Source organism: Euwallacea fornicatus, chromosome 26 (genome assembly GCF_040115645.1).
Source record: "Euwallacea fornicatus isolate EFF26 chromosome 26, ASM4011564v1, whole genome shotgun sequence".
NCBI classification, from domain to species: domain Eukaryota; kingdom Metazoa; phylum Arthropoda; class Insecta; order Coleoptera; family Curculionidae; genus Euwallacea; species Euwallacea fornicatus.
The window spans coordinates 1,184,629-1,204,296 of NC_089566.1; the positions used below are offsets into that span (position 1 = coordinate 1,184,629).

General features: G+C 34.8%; 2 protein-coding genes across 9 annotated transcripts in view; one reads left to right on the top strand and one right to left on the bottom strand.

Annotated features, from left to right (window-relative positions):
• Positions 1-19,668, top strand: part of LOC136347141 (homeobox protein unc-42) — a 59,520-nt gene that overhangs the window by 35,706 nt on the left and 4,146 nt on the right. Inside the window, exon 8 of one of the 4 annotated variants that reach the window (XM_066296866.1) lies at positions 10,355-12,601. The exons of the other annotated variants lie outside the window; for them this stretch is intronic. The gene's annotated coding sequence lies outside the window, so the exon portion shown is untranslated. Of the gene's footprint in view, positions 1-10,354; positions 12,602-19,668 lie in introns of those variants that run through there. 4 annotated transcript variants of the gene reach the window in all.
• The window catches only part of pcx (pecanex), a 53,375-nt gene continuing 46,922 nt past the window's right edge, over positions 13,216-19,668 (bottom strand). For all 5 annotated transcript variants that reach the window (XM_066296843.1, XM_066296842.1, XM_066296841.1 and 2 more), the window contains 5 exons: positions 18,839-19,031; positions 18,590-18,777; positions 18,183-18,397; positions 16,628-16,925; positions 13,216-16,575 (listed from right to left, as the gene is read on the bottom strand). In XM_066296843.1, coding sequence (XP_066152940.1) covers positions 16,644-16,925; positions 18,183-18,397; positions 18,590-18,777; positions 18,839-19,031 — 878 coding nt within the window. In that variant the 3' untranslated portion in view covers positions 13,216-16,575; positions 16,628-16,643. The remainder of the gene's footprint in view (positions 16,576-16,627; positions 16,926-18,182; positions 18,398-18,589; positions 18,778-18,838; positions 19,032-19,668) is intronic.

A 19,668-nucleotide genomic window follows, 5' to 3' on the forward strand; every position in this document is an offset into this window, starting at 1 on the left:
CGACGATTGTTTATTTCTCTAATTGTGCTTAGTCATCTAATTGTTGCTTACGTCATCGATGGGGCAAAATGGTTGATTTTGCAAAAATTCAAGTAAGGGTCACATGACACCTTAAAAGTGTTTCGGAACCCCATATAATGGTATAATGCGATTTAAAATCGATAGAACAGTTTTTGAGTAAAAAACCTGTAAATAGATATAAATAAAAGATTAAATATAAATTTGATTTTATAGTTATCACATTATTATATTATTTTATTATTATTATCGTCACAAAACTATGAGGTTCGAGCTAACTTCAGAATTCCTCAAGAGAATGACAAAATCGTTATGATCTAATTTCAACAGAAAAAACTTGTTCTATGCACGTAACACCCATGCTTATGCAGTACTTACCCACTCGGTTAAAGTAGTGAAGTCGTTAATTACTGACATCAACAACTTGGAACGGAAAGTGAGGACCGCCATATCGAGGGCATAGAAACACCATTCGAAAAGTGCAGCTAAGTGAGTTGCTCTACGTCAACCAATGGGGAGAAGAGGAGTAGCAGACTTTAAGAAACCGTTAGATCAACAAATGTAGAATTGTAAAACTAAGCCGTAATTATAGTTGACTATTTAACTATAGATTGTAGATATTAATTTGAAGTTGTATTAATGGGGGGGTACGTGGGGGATTGATATCCCCTTAAGGGTACACTCGTGGTAGGCATTAGGTGATAGACAAGAATTCCCAATCATATGCTTTGTCCGCATTGGATTTCCCAGCAATAAACTTCGTCGGTCCTAGAAGGGCAGTCCCAGTTCCGTTTGGTGGAATCCTCGGCGACGAACTCTTAGTTTAGGCGGGTAATGTAGATAGCGTTAGTGACACCCTAGCCGAGTACGCCCATGGTTCATCACCATAGGTTTTTTATATTTAAGGGAATTGTAGAGCACGTACGGGAGCTTTTTCTTCCTGTTGGTCTCTAGCAACTCGGAAGCTTTGCTCGCGCTCTGTTGTCCGCCATGCTATCATTTTGCGTTAATAAATTCACATTTATAATCTTGTCTCTTGATCTGTGATTTCCTTCATAGATATAAATACCACCCTATATATATCTTAGTATCAAAACTTGACACTACACAAATAATTCATCTTGAGAGGATTTTTCCATAAACAGGCTGATACATATGTATTTTTTCGGAGCCTGCGCCAGGTGGATGACGCAGACCACTTATCCTGAAAAATCCGATCACTTAGCCCAGACATCTCGACAATATCGGGAAAGTTCAGATCTGGCAAGGGTAGCCCTTGCACGGAAAACGCCCAAATGAGATTAATCAGGAACAACTGGATATCAAGCCGTCGAGCTATTGCCTCACCTCGAGACAATTTATTTCGGAAACTGAGGGACACTTGATGAAAGTACAAGACCAGGTTGTGCTAACCAGAAACTATTTAAAGTATCTTATTCGGGATGCTACAGTGAATGCAACAGCAATTACGAACGATGGATGCAAATATGGACGTAACGCATCTGTAACCATTCAGTAAACCACCGGAAGGTGTCAGGTGTTGGTGGGAAAGGAGTATAAGGAGCAGTACGACTTCACAGTTAAGATATTGTATCGGGAACTGGCTAATAAACTGGGGTTCCTTCAAGTGAGCAGGATCATCTGGTACGAATAGGCACCGAAGTCTGTTTTAGGGAGCGAGAGCTATAGGCTATACCGGAACCATACAATTGTGGCAAACTGTACGGCAGCTCATAATAGATCAGACTTGATGTTTATGAATAAGACACTTAGATATACGGTCCTAATCCACATAGCCGTCCCAAACAACAAAAATCTGACGATAAAGCCTAATCATAAAATCCGTAAACACAGGGATTTAGAGGAACAGATCGGAGAACAATGGGGAATGAGGAGTTTGCACATAGTCCCAATTATTCTGTTTACAACTGGACTCATTTCGAAGAATCTTCTGACGATTCTGAAAGATCTGGGAGTCACTGAAAATCTGTTTAGGCCTATGCTGAAAGAGATGTTATTCACAACAGCGTGTACTGTGCGCAAATTTGTAGAAAAGGCAGCATGATACTATGTCGCCTAGAGCTTGTTACCACCATGAGGATCCTATGGGATCTCATCCTTTTGATATCTGTGGTATCTGGAAATGACGGGATTACCCCTTCACCCCCCTCCCTCGCCTTCAAGGGAGTAGAAAGACTTTTCCTGTGAGTAATAATAATAAAATTCGTTTTCGATTTTGTACTAACTTTATGGATGTTAAATTTATTGATATTTTAATAAATTGTTAGGTAGTGTTCAATGATGGTAATAATTTGTCAGCTATGCGTGTGTTAAAAGAAAAAGTTAAAGCTGCGTTTACTTTTGCTGAAGCTATTCGAAATAACCATTTTCTTTTTTTACTTCATAATAATAATAATTTATATCGATTAGCTTATTATTTTTTATTCCCCATTAAAAACTATTTTTTTTTATGTTTATGATATTTATCTACATTGAAACTGAATTTGTACTGCATTTTTTAGTTATTTTTTTATTTATAGCTCTTTTTCTCAAAAACTTATCGTTTTCTTGTAAATCAAATTACATGATTAAATGTAATTTTGATACATTTATAATTTAAGGTGTCACTTAACCCATGCTTCAATAGAAAAAATCTTCCAATTTGCTCTACCGATGACGTAAACAACATTGAGAGAAATAAAGAAATGTCAAAAGATAGTATTTTTTGTCCCATTTAGTGCTGCTTTTGAGTTAAAAAAAAATGTAAAATATTGAAAAAGAAAAAATATAGGCGAAGCAGAATACATATTTGTAACGCCCTGACAATACTACACTTGCTGTATACTACCAAATGACTGAGATAGCGATAGAAAGATTTCAAATAATACTAACCGGCAAAGTAAGGACATAATTCTACAATAGAGAGTAACACCAGATGCCACCAAAAATCAATTTGCGCTCTGCAATCACTAATTTAAAGTAGAATTTTCAAAATCAATAGCAAACGGATACACAACTAACCACAAAAATGATGTAAAATACTTGAAAGTAACAAACAACCAAAAACTGAAATTGAATAAACTCGTTCAATTAACACACATATTATATATACATACATATAAACAATAAATAAAGGTAACAGAACCGATTATACTGGGACTTATTACAAAGATAAGAAGTCCAACCAATTACTATACAGGGTGTTCCAGGAATACGTTGCCAACCTTCAGAAGGTTATAAAAGGTGATAAGTTAAGCCATTTCATAAACAAATATCCGGAAATGAGTCGTAAAGACACAAGACAAAAAAATTGTTAAAAATGTTAAACAATGTTCATGGTTTCGCATTTCATCGAAGGTTACTTTATAGCCGTAGTAGTCATATTTGGGGCGTCTAAAATCCTCATAAAACATTTAAGAAGTCTAACCACTATCAGTTCTCTACCAACATGTGAGTTGGCGTAATAGGAAATTATGCCGCCCCACACTTTAGTGGAGAACTGATATTAGTTTGACTAGTAGAGGTATTGGACAGTACTTCGTGAGTTATTCGAAAACGTTCCATTGAATATCCGTCAAAGGATGTAGTCTCAGCATGACGAAACTCCGGCACAGTTTACTTACGACGTGTGGAACCACTTAAACTTATAATATTCTAAGAGTTAGATTGGACGGGATCGACCTGTTAACTGGCCAGCCCGGAGTCCAGATCTAATACCTCTCGATTTCTTTTTTTGGGGTTACCTCAAATTACCAGTTTATCAACCTATAACAACAGAAGAAGAATTGCTTGGAAGAGTGCTGGCTGCAAATCATTTTATTCTGAAAGATCCACATGTTCTTTTTCAAGTGGTTCGGCGTACGACCGCACGTCGGCAAGTTGGTGGCCGCAATTTTGAACAACTCTCGTAGTACTTTATTGTTTTTCTTTTCTAACAATTACTTTAGAAGACAAAAATGCAAAAAGTCGTAAATACGAAAACATGTGCATTCTCTAACGTTTTTAACAATTTTTTTGTCTAGTGCCTTAACGACTCGTTCCCAGATGTGTGTTTATGAGGCAAAATGACTTAACTTATCGCTCTTTATGACTTCCTAAAGTTTGACAACATGTTTCTGAAACACCCTGTATAAACGCGCACACATGACAAGAATAACTGAAATACTGCTAAGGACAATCAACACAACTGGATTATTCTAAACCTTATTTGCTTTACGAAACAAACAGGACAATCTTGTTTTCTGTTCTGTGTAATGTATTTTTTCTTTGCATTTTATGTATGATTTTTCTATACGTGTAAAGATGTAGGTGTTTTTGTCACAACGACCGAATTGTCAGTACCCTTTTCCTCTGTTTGCTTTAAGATCATTCGAAATATGGGTTATTGCATCTCTGGAATGAGGTACCATAATATAGTTAAAAAGGAGGTAGAGTGTTTATTCAAAAACACGAACCAAATTATCGTACAAGAAGCGTTAAAGCATAATGATAATTTTAATTATTTAACTCCTCAAAAGCCCTCCTTTAGATTTAAAGCAAGTTGCGCGGTCTCCTCTTAGTCTCTCAAGACTTGCAACTCTTCAGCGATATTTCATTTTTAATCATAATAAAATGCCCTCAAAAAACACACAGGGTGTGTCAGAATAGTATGTTGTAAATATAAGGGGTGATGCTATGAGTGATTTTGTGAAAAAAAAAACGTTTATATGAACCTAGGTCCGTTTTCGCTTTTTGTCTAAAATACAGAGTGTTAAAATTTGTTACATTTCTTTGTTTTTTTTTTTAATAAGTCGATTAAAAACGATTTTGATTTTTTTTTAAGTATCGGTGCAACATATTTTTCACAAAAAATAATCAGAGTCATGGCCGTGAGGGCGCCACTGCTTGCATTTAAAAATTTATTTTCTCTTAAAAAGTGTGTTTCTACTCCTAACTGATGCCCACCAAGTAATGCAGGTCCGGACTTATTAAAAAAAAAAAAACAAAAAATATAGCAAATATAGCACCCTGTATTTTAGACAGAAAGCGAAAACGGACTTAGGTTCATATAAACTTTTTTTCTCAAAATCACTCATAGAATCACCCCTTAAATTTATGACATACTATTCTGAAACACCCTGTATATTGATTAGGTATTATCCTATATTTCAAGAAAATGCTAAAAAAACACTTTTCTTTTATCAAATATTCGTACATTTTCGAGCACGTTTCTGAGGAAATGAAATGTGCGGGTTGTTCCATTAGAAAAAATGTAACTTTCAGTTCTTTTATTTTAAGGTCGCGAACTTTTTCGGATTTAATTTCAGATTACGTACAATATCAAAATGTTACATCAAAAGGCTTTTTCAGTTTTTTTATTGAGTACAGAAAAATCCAAAGAGTGGGGTTGTTGAGCCCGCACTAGATAATACTGTACAAAGAACGGTTTCTGGAATATGTTCGGCCAACGTGGTGACTGACTCGGTAAAGCCATTTCATATCGATTAGAAAGAAAATATTTAACACAAAGTACAAAACAAAATATTTTTTGTGGGTGTGTTCGATAAATATGTATTTAGAACGTAGGAGACGTATGGCACAATCATTGATGAGCGTCTTCAAACAGATCCTGATTCTCTCTGTAGCTACAAAGGGTACAGTCGTATTAACTATTAATGTAAGTACAACGATTTTGTAAAGCATCGCGTTTTTGTTATTTGCACTTATGTTCTCAAAACTCAGATAGAGCCCATAAAAAATCTAAAACATTGAGTCATGAAAATGAATTTTAAGATAGGAGATAGAGATTCCATGTAACGAATATTTATTAATTCAACTGCACATATACGTAAAAAGTTTGAATTCAATTGAACTTCATGAAAATGAATGTCATGATGTGATTAGAACTTACAAATTTCATTAGGCAGGATATCAACTTCACATTAAATTTGACGGAGTACCTGGGAAAACTGGGATCGACTCTTTCCGCATTCTGCAATTTGTATCTACAGAATGATTTTTTTTTCTAATGATTAATTTTCATAAGCAATGGTGCCAGACAAATGAATGATATACAGGGTGGCTCCAAAGGTTGTTCCGACATTTAAAGAGCTGATTCTCTGGATTAATCTAAGACAAAAACGTTATATAGACGTATGTCCTAAAATGAGTCGTTTCTAAGATACGGGGTGTTAAATATTAAGAAAAATATAATATTTTTCTTTGTAATTTCAAAATGGCGCAAAATATTTTATTGAAATCGGTGTATATACATAGTGGTTCCAACAATATCTTTAAAGAAAAATGCAGTAACCATAGACGTGCGTAGAGGTTACCATGCTAATGTTTTTAGACAAATGGGGGGTGCGCCAGTGGTATTTTTTAACTTGGATGCAATATAACAGTTTTTGAAAATGGACGCCATTTGCCGCAATACATTCATCCATCCTTTTTTTCGTGGACTCTCCAACACGTTCAGAAATACCCAGGGGTATTGCGAATTACCTTACACGACTCCACTATACTATGTCTTAAATGATCCACCGTATTGACTGGGCATAGAGTAAATTAATTTTTTTAAATGTCCCCATTAATAAGAATCTAAAGAATCCAAATTTGGGGTTTCGGGTGGCCACGAACTTGTTTTGATCTACTGTTCCCTGATCTATCCAATGACCTACATATTCACAATTAAGAGACAAACGAGATCAATATCGGCACATATTCAAGCAATATTTCTATTCAATAAAATGACCGTAGATATTTCCATCAAGCCGTGGTGGTAGAAAAAATGGTCCCATAAGGAAATCTCCGATAATGCCAGCCCAGATATTTATAGAAAACTAACGTCGGTGGTCAATTTTTATCATAGCTTGTGGGTTTTTTGTAGCTTATACATGGTTGTTGTGGAAACTACTGATAGAATTTCAAGAAAAAATTCCTTCATCGGAGAGAATAATAAAATTAATAAGCCTGGGATTCCTTCTATTCTTTAGAAATAGCCATTGGCAGAAATGTCATTGAATATGATGAACTAGAAGCAATGCTTACCTCCCACTCTATGTGGTACGGATATATTTGGTTAACTTCGAAAATTCTTAAAACTGTGTGATGACTGATATTTAATGTAACACAATTTTTTCTAGTGTTTGTTTTAGGATAAGCAGTTATTTCATTAAGAACAGTTTCTTCTAGTAAACATTTTTGTACAGGGTGTGCGTCGTCGAAAGCCTTTTTTCTGACAAATGCGAAATATTTCTGCCGTCTCTTGATTCATAAATGTGGGCATTTTGAAAAATTCTTATGAGCATAATTTAACCAAGTCTTTTGCTTCAAAAACAGTTAAAATTTCGGATCGCGATTTAAGTGCAACACAAACTCATTCTTTAATTTTATCTCTTTCGGAATTTCATCTCTTCAACAAGTTTCCTGCTATTTTCAGCACAGATTTTCAACGGGGCGTATTTTTCCTCAAAAACGACTTATCGTATCAATAAAACACAAGAGACATTTTTAGCGCATTTCGAATAAGTTATAAAAAAAATTATTCAGTTTGGAAAATACCAGTGGCGTATTCTTCATATTCCTATAAAGATTAACGTGCTAACCCCTGCGCACGTCTATGGTTATTGCATTTTTCTTTAAAGGTATTGTTGGAACCACTATGTATACACACCGAGTTTCAATAAAATTTCTTGCGCCATTTTGAAATTACAAAGAAAAATATTGCATTTTTCTTAATATTTAACACCCTGTATCTCGGAAATGACTCATTTTAAAACATACGTTCATATAACATTTTTGTCTTAAAACGATCCAGAGAATCGGCCTCTTGAATATCGGATCACTTTTAGGGACCACCCTGTATAAACGTGATTAAACCTATTTACTGCCGGATAAATCAGGAGGAAAGAAGAGAAAGGGTAAATAGCAAAACCTTCCTATAAATTTTCTTATAATGAATAATTGCCACTTATCGGCCATTGGTGGTAGACTTGTCTCCCTGGTATGTTACAATAACATGTAATACTTGTTGAATTTTACATGTAATGACTCGATTCGTATTGATTAATTAATATTCTCGTTGAGTTTTTGATGACAGTTTCTTGTTTGCTTTAATTCCGGTTATGTAATTATTTCGTTAGATACCAGTTAAATTCAAATCTTGAACCTGACATTTTTTCCTGGTCTTCTCATACTTTCTTCTGATAGTTTAACACGATCTGAGACAGCCTCACTTGAGCTATGCAAGTAGGTCTTGTTAATTAGCAAAAATTAGCAAATCAATGTCGAACCAATTCTGAGTTGTTGTGGTATCAGTTCAAACATTTTTTTTATACCGAATTCTACTCTAAGCGGAAGGTAACTTAACATTCTTGCAGTAGAGTACAGGGCAGTATTGCAGAATTTTCAACTTTCGAAGTGTGGCGGTTATTGATTATACGTGTTTTGATTATTGATTGAATGAAAGTAAATGTGAAAATATCTTGGAAACTCAAAGGGGAGGTGGTGTTCTTAGAATATCCTCCTATAAGCGGTTGGTATATTGCTTTAGCGCATGCACTTGCGAGCTGAAAGGAGCAACTCTTACCGCACATGTGCGGCAACAGTTTTTCGCCTAACGAGCTTGAAAAGTCGCATTTTCTCGCACAAGACTGCGTTTGCCCGATGAACCGAAATTCGGGCAAGCAGCTGAAGCTGCAAAACTCACTTCTCACATTGTGTTGCGTACAGCCTTTTTCCTTGGGTGTCAATTTACCTCGAATGAAAAAGAAATTTTCAGAAAAAGATTATATACAGTCGTGTAAATTGAAATAGCAGTTCACAGTTTTTTGTACACACCGAAAAAAAAACATTTTCTCATCGAACAAATTTGATTTTATGATTATCATAAAGTTATTCAACTAAAATAGCTTACTCTTGAACATATAGAGTAGTATAGAACAGAAAAAATATATTTTTTTTCAGAGTGTGAATTGAAATAGCAGTGATATATTATATTAATAAAAAAATACATTAAACTATAGTATTTACCTGTTTTTGAACTAGCAATGTGGTGAGTAACCTTTTTGAGGTTAAATTTGTGATTGGGCACCGAATCTACAATCTCTGGCATAGCCCAACATCCATAGCCTTCTCACGCCCAGTTCCCTTGTCACAACTCCGCATGGTCGCTGGGTGTTTTTTTTTGTCACTGCTTTTTTCACTACCATCCATCAGTTTTCAATAGAACTAAGGTCTGGTGTGTGAGGTGGCCGGACCGATGCATTCAATTTTTCTTCTGCCAACTAGGACTTGTGCTTCGGATCGTTAGCCTGTTATAAAGTCCATTTTAACGGGGTATCCCATTCGGCAGAAGATAACATCACATTCTTAAGGATATTTACATAAATGGATGGTCCTTAGTAGGAAAAGCACACTCAAGATACTAAGCGTGTTTTATAGTTTTGGTGGTGTATTTTGGATTGAAAGATTGTAGTGAAGGGCGTCTCGTGCAGCTTTAGAGTATTGCCGGAGTGAATAGCACAACTTTGGTTGCAACAGGCCATAGTACGTTGCGCCATTTTGCTGCGAGCCGCTTTACATGGTCGTTTACGAACCTTTCTAAATCCTCTTGATGTTAAGATAGCAGCTATTCACTTTTTTCTAATAGATCACGTATAAATTTGACGATAAAGTTTTTTTTTTGTTACGGTAGACGTTAGAAAGGTTTTTCGTGTTACCAGCTTCAGTAGTTGTCTATCCTTGGCAGGGGATTTTTCACATTTTCTCCCGCTATTTTCACTGCCAAAGACAAATTTTTGAGCATTTATTAACTCTGTCAAATATTTTCTACGAATTTGTTAGCATTTCTGCCTTCGAACATTTTCACAATTATTTTCCGCTTGTTCGGAGTACAATGCTTGCTTCGACCCATTTTAGTTTTCTAAACCAATAAAAATACAAATGTGCAGCTTTGTATTTTTATTGGTTTAGAGCTGCTGAAAAATAATTTAAATAATCTCACAGTTTACGTATCTCATAAAATTGAAGACAGTTTTTGGTTGAAAATTTGCAAATTGAACGGTACTACTGTGGCGGCCTAAATAGAGTCAGTTTTATGAACAACCATGATAGTAGATGAGACGCACGAAATCGACTTTTAATTTCGGCCATTTTCTGTCGCACTCTTATCAGTGTTTCTCTCCATCAAAACGGAATGTAAGTTTTTCTAATATCGTTAAAAAATAATAAATTAAATCTGTGAATTCAAAGAACTGCTATTTCAATTGACACTTGCGTTTGTAGATCATTAATAGTTCGATCTAATGTACATTTCTATTAGGGATATTAATTGTTTGAATGTTGTATTTCTTAGGGTGATGGAATCGGCGAGAGAGAGAGAGAGAGAGAGAGAGAGAGAGAGCAGGACAATGAACGACCTTATCTCATTTAAGATAAAGTCGGCGAACTAGAGTGCTAACCGTTTTTTTCTATCTCAAACCGTTTAGACATTATATACAGGGCGTTCCACGATTATGCACCTCTATCCGCACTTTAAAAATGGGGGAATATATATAAATATGGCAACGCCGCAACCAGTTTAAACAATTTTTAATGTATTTTCCTTCTAAATTAAGGTTTCATCAAACGGCATAAAAAAATTATGGGTTGCTATTTAAAAAATTATAACTTTATGCTGTCCAGCGAAAACGGAACACTCTGTATAAACAAAAATATTATTAAACCATGCAACTTTCCGATATAAATTAGTATTGTACTAAACATTTCATATTGATATTTATACAAAGACACCAGGAACCAAGGCCGGAGTAATGGCGAACCCTGTATAGGGTGATAAACTTGAAATTTTTGTTTCCAACTTTCTTGCCTATTTTATCTAAGTTATTTGGTATTAATCTAGGTTATCAGGCAGTCAAATCATCTGAAAAATCTATGTGGTGATGATATTCCTGATGGGGTCCGACACTCTTTCACTACCTCAAACTATTTGTCGTAGGTCCCCGAGCGTTTGTTTCAGGAAATTTAGATTTCTCGTTCAATTTGTAACATTTTTTAAAACTTTATTGGACTTGAGCCAGATTAATAGAAAATTTTCGTGCTTTCCCTGTTATTTTCTGAAATGGCTCGAAGAGATAAACGGTCTGTTTAGAACCAGAATTTCACATTCACATAGAACTCATCAAAAAGAAGAAAACAAAAATTATAACATCATTCGATACAGGACAAAAAAATCCTTTGGCACATGACTGTCGTCCAAGCATCTCTCACTTACACTGTTCGGGACAAATTTAAACTAAAAATTCAGAAGACTGCCACCAACCCTCTGCAGATTCAAATAGAATATAATTTTATGATCAATAAATTTTTATAATTAATAGAATTGCTGCATCAAATGACACAACAACATCTCCCAAAATGTAATCCGAGAATGTGCAATCACATTTGTTTTATCGTCTAGGAATTAAGCGTTCACCATTGTATCTCACTTAACGTCCCTTTAACCGAATGGGTTAACAGAGATGAAAACCGGTGACGTCAGGTTCCATTGGTTCGTAGGCTACATCTATTATTGTTCCTTCGTTGCGCTGCTCCTGCTTAAACTCACCTGAATAAAAGTTCCCTTTATACCTCCAAATTGCAAAAATTAAGGCACCATTTGATTATGATTTTTAAGGTCCATTCGCCAACTGCCAACGAATTAATTGCATCAACTTTAACTCGAATCAATCATATAATATAATTATAACTTGATTATACTATTAAGCATGACACCTTTAATACAAAAATAACTTTGTGATGATTACTTAAACACGATAAAAGTTGTTGTCTATGATGTGATGTCAGCTCCTGTTGGTATTAAGGACACCCCATGTTTTCGCTGAAGTTGTTAATTATTATATATTCAAACTCGACACCCCGCCCGTTTTATGCAAATGTTGGATCTCTTCTACTTTAAAAAATAGAGAACAAGGAAATATTGACCCATCGTCTTATAACGTATCGAATGAGCGTGATCTTTTCAGAAAATTCGGTAGTGTCATCGAATTTCGTTTAACCACAGACTTAACATGAATAACAAATTGCTTCTACCAGATTTCATTAAAAGTCTGTGCTCACACAATGCATCGTAAGACGTCGCGTTAACATTTGCTCCTCTTGTGCCTTTTGAAGTAGCAGACGATCAAAAACTTTTTACACGAAACTTGTCCGGAATTCGTCGAACTTCAAAGTTCTGGAATGGAGACGGTACACTTCTACAAAAGGCAAAAGGGCATTCGGCGTTGCAAATGCCGCTAAACCATCTTATTTAATGTAGTAAAAATTATTTTTGCTATACCCATCTGGTTTGACATAAAATGGGTTGGACATCTAGTTTAAACGACCTTGTACGCATACTTAAAAGGTTTTGATGTAAAAAAAATACATACTCGTTGATGTATTAATTTGCGTTGTGTGATCGTACTTCTAGATTTCTAAAAAGGTCTATTTACCATGTGTAAAATTGTAAATAAATTGGTCGAATAGGTACATACATAAATAAAGTAATTCACTCTATTAAAAAACAGCAATACCGTTTTTATGGTTTCCTTATACGATACATTTTCATTGAGTATTGTTTGTAAATTGATTTAATGTATGTAATAAAGAAGTCTAGGCTAATATTGGAGAACTTTATTTATAACATCTTCACAAAATTCAACCAGGAAAATCAATAAAATCACAGATTAACATTTATTTATATCTCAAATAAGTTGTACATCTTAAATAAATCAATTCCAATTTACGGAAAAATCTTTAATCCCTCGACTGATTTCGATTTCATCATGTTTCAGTGAATTCGTACTCAAGTGTTCAAAACATTTCATCGCCAACGAACTCTTCTGTCGTAGAACAGTAAATTCAAGCCTCATAAACAAAATATATACAAAATCATATAAAAAAATCAGTCTGTTAGAATATTAAGGCAACTGTGTAGTCAATATCGAAGTGATTTTTATTCGTAAACCCACAATGGATGTTTTGGGGAAGAAGTTTACGGGTCAGATCCATCAATCCGAAATCGGAAGTGTAGAAGAAAGTTTTCGAGAAGACCCTCCCCTTGTTAAATATCCCTTGGCCATTGAGCTGAAACTAACGGTTTTAGAGATATTTCACATCAACAGATAATCCAGTATTTTATTTTTCCTAGGTTTTACCCTAAACTGTTTATTTGACGACTGTTAAACTATCACATCAACATGACATTTTCTTTTGGTGGATAGTTTGGTCGCCGTAAAAATCATTTTTTGTTCTATTTCTGACTGGCATAATCTCCAACTTTCAAGCCATTGTGTAGACATCAAAACACTCCTTTCAGTGATGTATCATATGAATATAGTGTATATGACATATAATATTGTAACTAACTGAGGTTGTTAGGTGTCAACAAGTGGTACGAATTTTCACGGTACTCGCTAACCCTCTCCAGGCTCGATCCTGACGTTGCTTCGTTAGTTAAAATCTCGTACTGTAACAAATCACCTACGGCCCAAATTCTGATGTCGCTCGTAAAACAAAATAGTCTAATTGTCGTCAGTATTCGAATCAATTTGATAATGGACAATATTGTCACAGCAAAATGTTCTTTTTTTCCAAAAAATGTTGATCCGCTTTGGTGCTTTTACGTCTTCTAATACTCGTTTAAAAACGTTATTTTGCTGTTCACAATAAATAAAAACTATGAGAATCAAAATATTCCAGGGAACAAAATGTCTTAATAGTGTGAATATATTTGGCAGCTGTCCAATAACTAATTCAGGTGAAAACGATGAAGAATAAAAGAGACAATTTCATTTCTTTTCATGTCTCCGAAACCGAATGTTTCCGCTCAAATTGTAAAGGATATTTCAAATTGCAATTTTCATAATTTTACCATTTTTCCAATCGTTTAACAAATTTCAATAATGCGGAACTTGTACAAAAATTAAATATACAAAGTAATACTTTCATGACTTATTAAATAACTTTTAAATATTTATTACATCGCACACATACAGCGACGTGTCGGCTGCTATTCGGAATACCTTATTTTCTTATATAAACAAACATTTTAATTTAATAAAAAATGGGCAAGTTCCCCATTACCGTGTGTTGAATTTAGGACACACTTCATAAACTAAAAATCCTGGAATTTGATTTATAACTTACCTATAAATAAAATTAATTCGGTTTAATTAAGTCAAAAAGTAAATTTAACTGAATATTAGGAACTAAAGTTTTCGTTCGGGACATATTCAGTAGGTTAAAAAAGCATTCGCATCTCTATTAGGTTGCTGTACTTGGCTATGTGTCTCTAATAGTTTTGTGAAGTCGAAAATATACAAAAGGCAGTTGTAAATTAGATTTAATAAAAAAAAACTCTTTAAAGCAAAATAAATGTCAAAAATATTTATTGCAAATAAGAATAAACAATAATTGAAATACTTCAACTCAAAAAGTATTCGTACACTTTCAACTATCTGTTTTTTTCATTGTATGTATACATTTCTGAAAAAATGTCTGTAAAATGTGCGAAAGTATTTCAATTTTAAAATTAGCCAATGGGTCGTAGAGACAAAAATTGAAAAACGATTTAAAAACCGACCAGTACTGTGTGATACACGTAAATTTAAGAGATTTAGAAGTACGGGTTTTGTTGAAATAAAAAAACGTTCGTGGCGTCCTTCTAAACTAAACGAGAGAAATGAAAATCTAATTTTTAAGCAAATTAAAAGAACTCTTATGCGAGTGCCCCCTCCTTGGCTGCGAATTGGAATCTGCCACAAGACAACGTATTCATCTAGAAACTATCAGAGTTCATCTTAGAAAAGGTAATTTTCATGGTACAAAATCTGTAAAGGAGCCGTAGATCAGCTATAAAAGTAGAAAACTACGGATGGAGTTCGCAAGGTCCCACTTAAACAAGCTGTTAGAATTTTGACAAAAGGCAATTTTTTCAGACGAAAGTAAATTTAATGTTTTTTGGACTGATGGAACAAATTTTGTATAGAAAAAATCAGGGGAACGCATAAATCCACAGAATCTGCAACCAACAATAAAACATGGAGGCGGAAACACCTTAACCTGGGGATGTATGGTTGCAAGTGGGTGGGTAACCTGCATTTTATCGTAAGAATCAAGGATAGGTTTATGCGTAGAGACATGTTAACACAAAATTTACATCAAAGTGCGACAAAGCTAGTATTGACTGAAGATTATTACTTTCAACAAGATAATGCCTCCGAACATTAATCCAAACTAATACGCGAATTGTTGTTGTACAATACAATGTTCCTCAACAATTAAAAACACCTCCACAGTCTCCAGATCTGTGCCCTTTTCAACATTTGTGGGAACATGTCGATAGACAAGTTCGGAAACATCAGCTTCAAAAACAAAACTCAGCTATAAGCGGTATTGGAGGAAAAATGGAAAAAAAATTCCCCAGAAATAATCAATAATTTAATTAACTTCATGCTTCGTCATCTACAAGCAGTTATCGAGGCTGAAGCGTTAGATAAGATTGAATCTTTTTTTTTCTATTTTATTAATTAAAAATAAATAACGCCAATTATATGTACGAATACTTTTTTGGTTGAAGTTCTTTCAGTTATTATTTTTTATTTACAATAAATATTTTTTATTTTTATTTTGCATCAGTGTTCTTTAGTAAACATAGTTTATAACTGCATTTTGTATATTTTCGACTTCGCCAAACTATTAAAGACACACAGAGTTGTAACTACAGCAATATAATAGGTGGAAAAATATTTTGTTAATCTACTGTATTTTTAAAATAGGCCATCATTGTTTTATAAATATAGATTTAAACCATTTTCATCAGGAAGGACATTAGGGCTTAGTTGTAGAATTATAGTTTAATAATTGATTTGGTTAAACACGGCTGGTACTTGAACCACCCCATTAGAATAGCATGGCTATCGCCAAGTGTCAACAATGGAATTATTTGACGACAGTACTATCCTTACGTCATACTTCACGTACCGGCGGATGAGTTTATCTGAACCGACTTTTGAACCATAATTTTGCAGCTGATCCCTAATCTACTTTTACGGCATAATCAGAGAGACAAATTGACAGTTGAACACAAAAAACAATAATGAAAATTTCAAACAGAATACCTGTAAATCTCAATTTTGTTGAGCAATGTTCAATCAGTCACCGAAACCAACACAAAACCGATTAATACACTGAATTTAGTACTTTAACGACTGGTGCTTATAATATACTTATTCTTAAAGGAAAGTTTAACATTTTTGGACCTGAACGCTAAATACTTATAGCAAGCAAAAAATGTTACGTGCTGCAATTTCTCTTTAATCATAAAATAGTTTCACGTTGAGTAAAAGGATTTCCACCAATTAGGTACACTTTCCTTGTCAACGTGGAATGTTGATTATGTTTTTGAAAAGAACACCACAGGGAGAAAGTAACACTATACCATGTCATCCGATAAAAATGGATTCGGTTCAATAATGTCCAAGACCTGGCAAGTTTTCCTTCCAGTCTCGTCGTACGCAGCCAATAGAAAAAAACCTAAATGCAAGTTTATTACAGACATAAATATCCCCTTGGAAGAAAAAATTACCTAAATTCTCCTGATGCTATACCTCCGGACCTAAATCTTGAACTCCAATCTCCGCAATCGGAACAAACTTGTCATCAATTTGTACTAAAAGAATTGTTCTATCTACGTGTGATCTCTTGTTAGGATCTCGGTGACAAGGAGTCCACTTGTGAACGACGGGACCTTCCATCCCTGCTTCGGGCAGCCAATCTTTCCAGTACGATCTGCCTCCCCTGCAGCGCATGTATTCTGTAGGCCAAGAAACGTCAATCCTTCGGCCTAAGTTTATGCAGTCGTAGACCAAATTTGGATCTGTTATCTAGATGAAAAAAATTCAAGAGATTCTAAGTAAATACAAAACGGACGTATTTTTTGATTATTTTTTTAAGGTGATATTTGTAAAATGATGGGAGTATTAAAAATGCGAGGTTTTGAGCATCCGTTAGAAGGATATATTAAAAAGGTGTTCTTGGACGAGGACGGTAAACAATAAAAAAATCGTTTATTGGCATTAAAGCAACGTCGGCCCAAGTGACGAACTGATTATGCTTAGTACCGACGCGGTTGTCGCGATTGGAGGCTCGAAAAATAGAAGGGCACCCGTTTAATTAGGGTTTTATGACATTCCTTTAAGTCAATATCGAAAAGTAACTCATTCTAATAACTTTTTCTGAAAAGTGTATTGAGTGCTTTTCAAAAAACGCGCTGAAGTTATTTTTGAGGGTGACGATAAAATTACAACTAGAATTGATTAGATAGAATTGAAATGGACTTAATTTTTTTTTTTAAGAAACACATTACATGACGCGATCATTTCGGCACGTGGCATGAAAATATAGTCATTCCAAACGGAATTTAAATGCCTATTTTTACCATAGTGACGCTTGCAATTGCAGTAACCATATTCATGTAGTTCAGTAACCAAATTCGTAATTACCGGTACCTGGCAAAAGAAATACGACCGTTACCGAAGGCACTGATCTCCGGCCTTGTGTTAACACTCTGATAGTTTGTAAGCAAATTTAATGTTTTATTGCACCTCTTGAAAGTTCTTATTTAAAGATCACGTTGCAGCTCTTCTACCACGTAAAAAGGACTATTTAAGGGGGAGGGCCCTTTTGTCAAATTAAAAATCGTCGGAAAAAAACGAAACTAGTTCAAACGATACTTTAACCCAAAATCAAAATGCACTATGTATTCAAAAAGAATTAAGACGGATGTCAAAATTTATTTTCGCTCAGATCCAAAGTCGAATTTTTAATAAACATCTCAGTCCATTAGAAGCTATCTACTGAATAAGAACGATGTATCTAGCCAAAAATGTTGTGAACCTAAAAGATAAAAAAATGATAAATGCAGAGTGTACAACTCCTAAAATTTTAGAGAAAGTGAGTTTAATTTTTCTTCGTCAAAGTTGTTTGAAGAAACAAATAATGCACGTCGAAACATTTCATTTTCTTATATGTACCCCTCTAACGGCTGCTCACAATCTTGCATTTAATGCAGAAACATGTCTGCCCCGTTTATTTCGTAAGGGAGTTTCTCTGATTGTAAGGAAAATTAGAACCACAATTACCTTGACTCTTGAGCCCAAGAATTCATTCACACTGGGTCCGCTAGATATGTCGCGAATCTCACTACCCAACCGTTCATCTCCTTCTGTCCGAGTTTGACTCAAAGTCTCGTTGGGAAGCGTATTTCTTTCTTCTTTTTCCTTGAAAAGGCCAGTAAGGCTAACTATAGTGGAACTCGTCGGTTTCCCAACGGATACTAAACTTCCGCGATTGCCCCCTAAAACAATTTCAACCATAAAGCTTATATTTCTTAAAAAATCAGCTTTATGTCAAATGCCTGTCATACTATATGTGTAGGAGGAAACATATAAAAGTTTTATAAATAGAGTCAATCTAAAAACCTATGACCTCCAATATAAAAATACAAAATGGCTATCTTAAAGTAAGCACAGTCCCTTGTGCCTCTTACCTAAAGACGTTCTACTCAGACTAGAACCTCGACCGATACTTCCAGCCGACCTAAAACTGTCGGTGGATCGTCTAGGAGCAGCGGTGGGGAAAATCTGTGTCATAGCATAAACACCTTCATGGCCCATGCTTACTTCCTCTCGGTTAGATGCACCACTAGAACAACCTTCTACGCATCTTTTACGTATTCTGGAATAGTAATAAGTGATGATTAAACATTCTTAACAAATATAGCGTTGACAATATCTACCGCCTAAATAGTTCCAAAATAAAGTTCTTAATTTTCTTAAAAGTAACAGCTCCCCCAACCAAAGAACAGTACTGCTGGTTGGTGTCGGCATAACTGGTAGTTAACGGGGATACATAGATTGGATACCCTATTGGCTGGTCACAGGAGGAATTGATTATATTCCGTAACGCTTGCTTTGCATTTTGTATACTTCCTGAAATAATATATAAATGAATCGTATCATATGGCAGAAAAAATAATTGAACCGACTGCAACGTTATCATTTCTAACTACACATTATTATACAGGGTGTCCAAGCGAACATTGAATATAGGAGATTAACATGGGAAATTGGTTTTTATTTTTTTGCGCCTGTACGGATTATCCAATTGAAAAATTTTTATATGGAGGTCATAGTATGCAAGACCGGCTATCTTTCAGTATTTTTTTCAGTCTTCTAGTTACAGCCGTTTTGGCTCAAAACGCCTCCAAAATTCAAAAATTTGAATGTCCCGCGTAACCGTTCGGCGCCATGATTGGTCAGAATTAATGTCAAAACACAATGTCGCCAACAACGTAAGCGTAAACACCCCATTTCAAATTAATTTTCCCTTTTTGCTGATTTCTAACTTATTTAAGAATTAATTCAGGGAAAAATCAATGGAAAACCTGAGGATAATTATTATGTGGTCTGCTTTGATGTCCCTACGGTAAATACGCAAGTTTCTTATTACCCCATAATGATAACACAAAGACATAACCTAACCTTTTATCTCACTTACTAGACAGAATCTTCGCGGGCAATTTTAAATTTAATTCAAAACAAAACTTGCGTATTTACCGTAGGGACA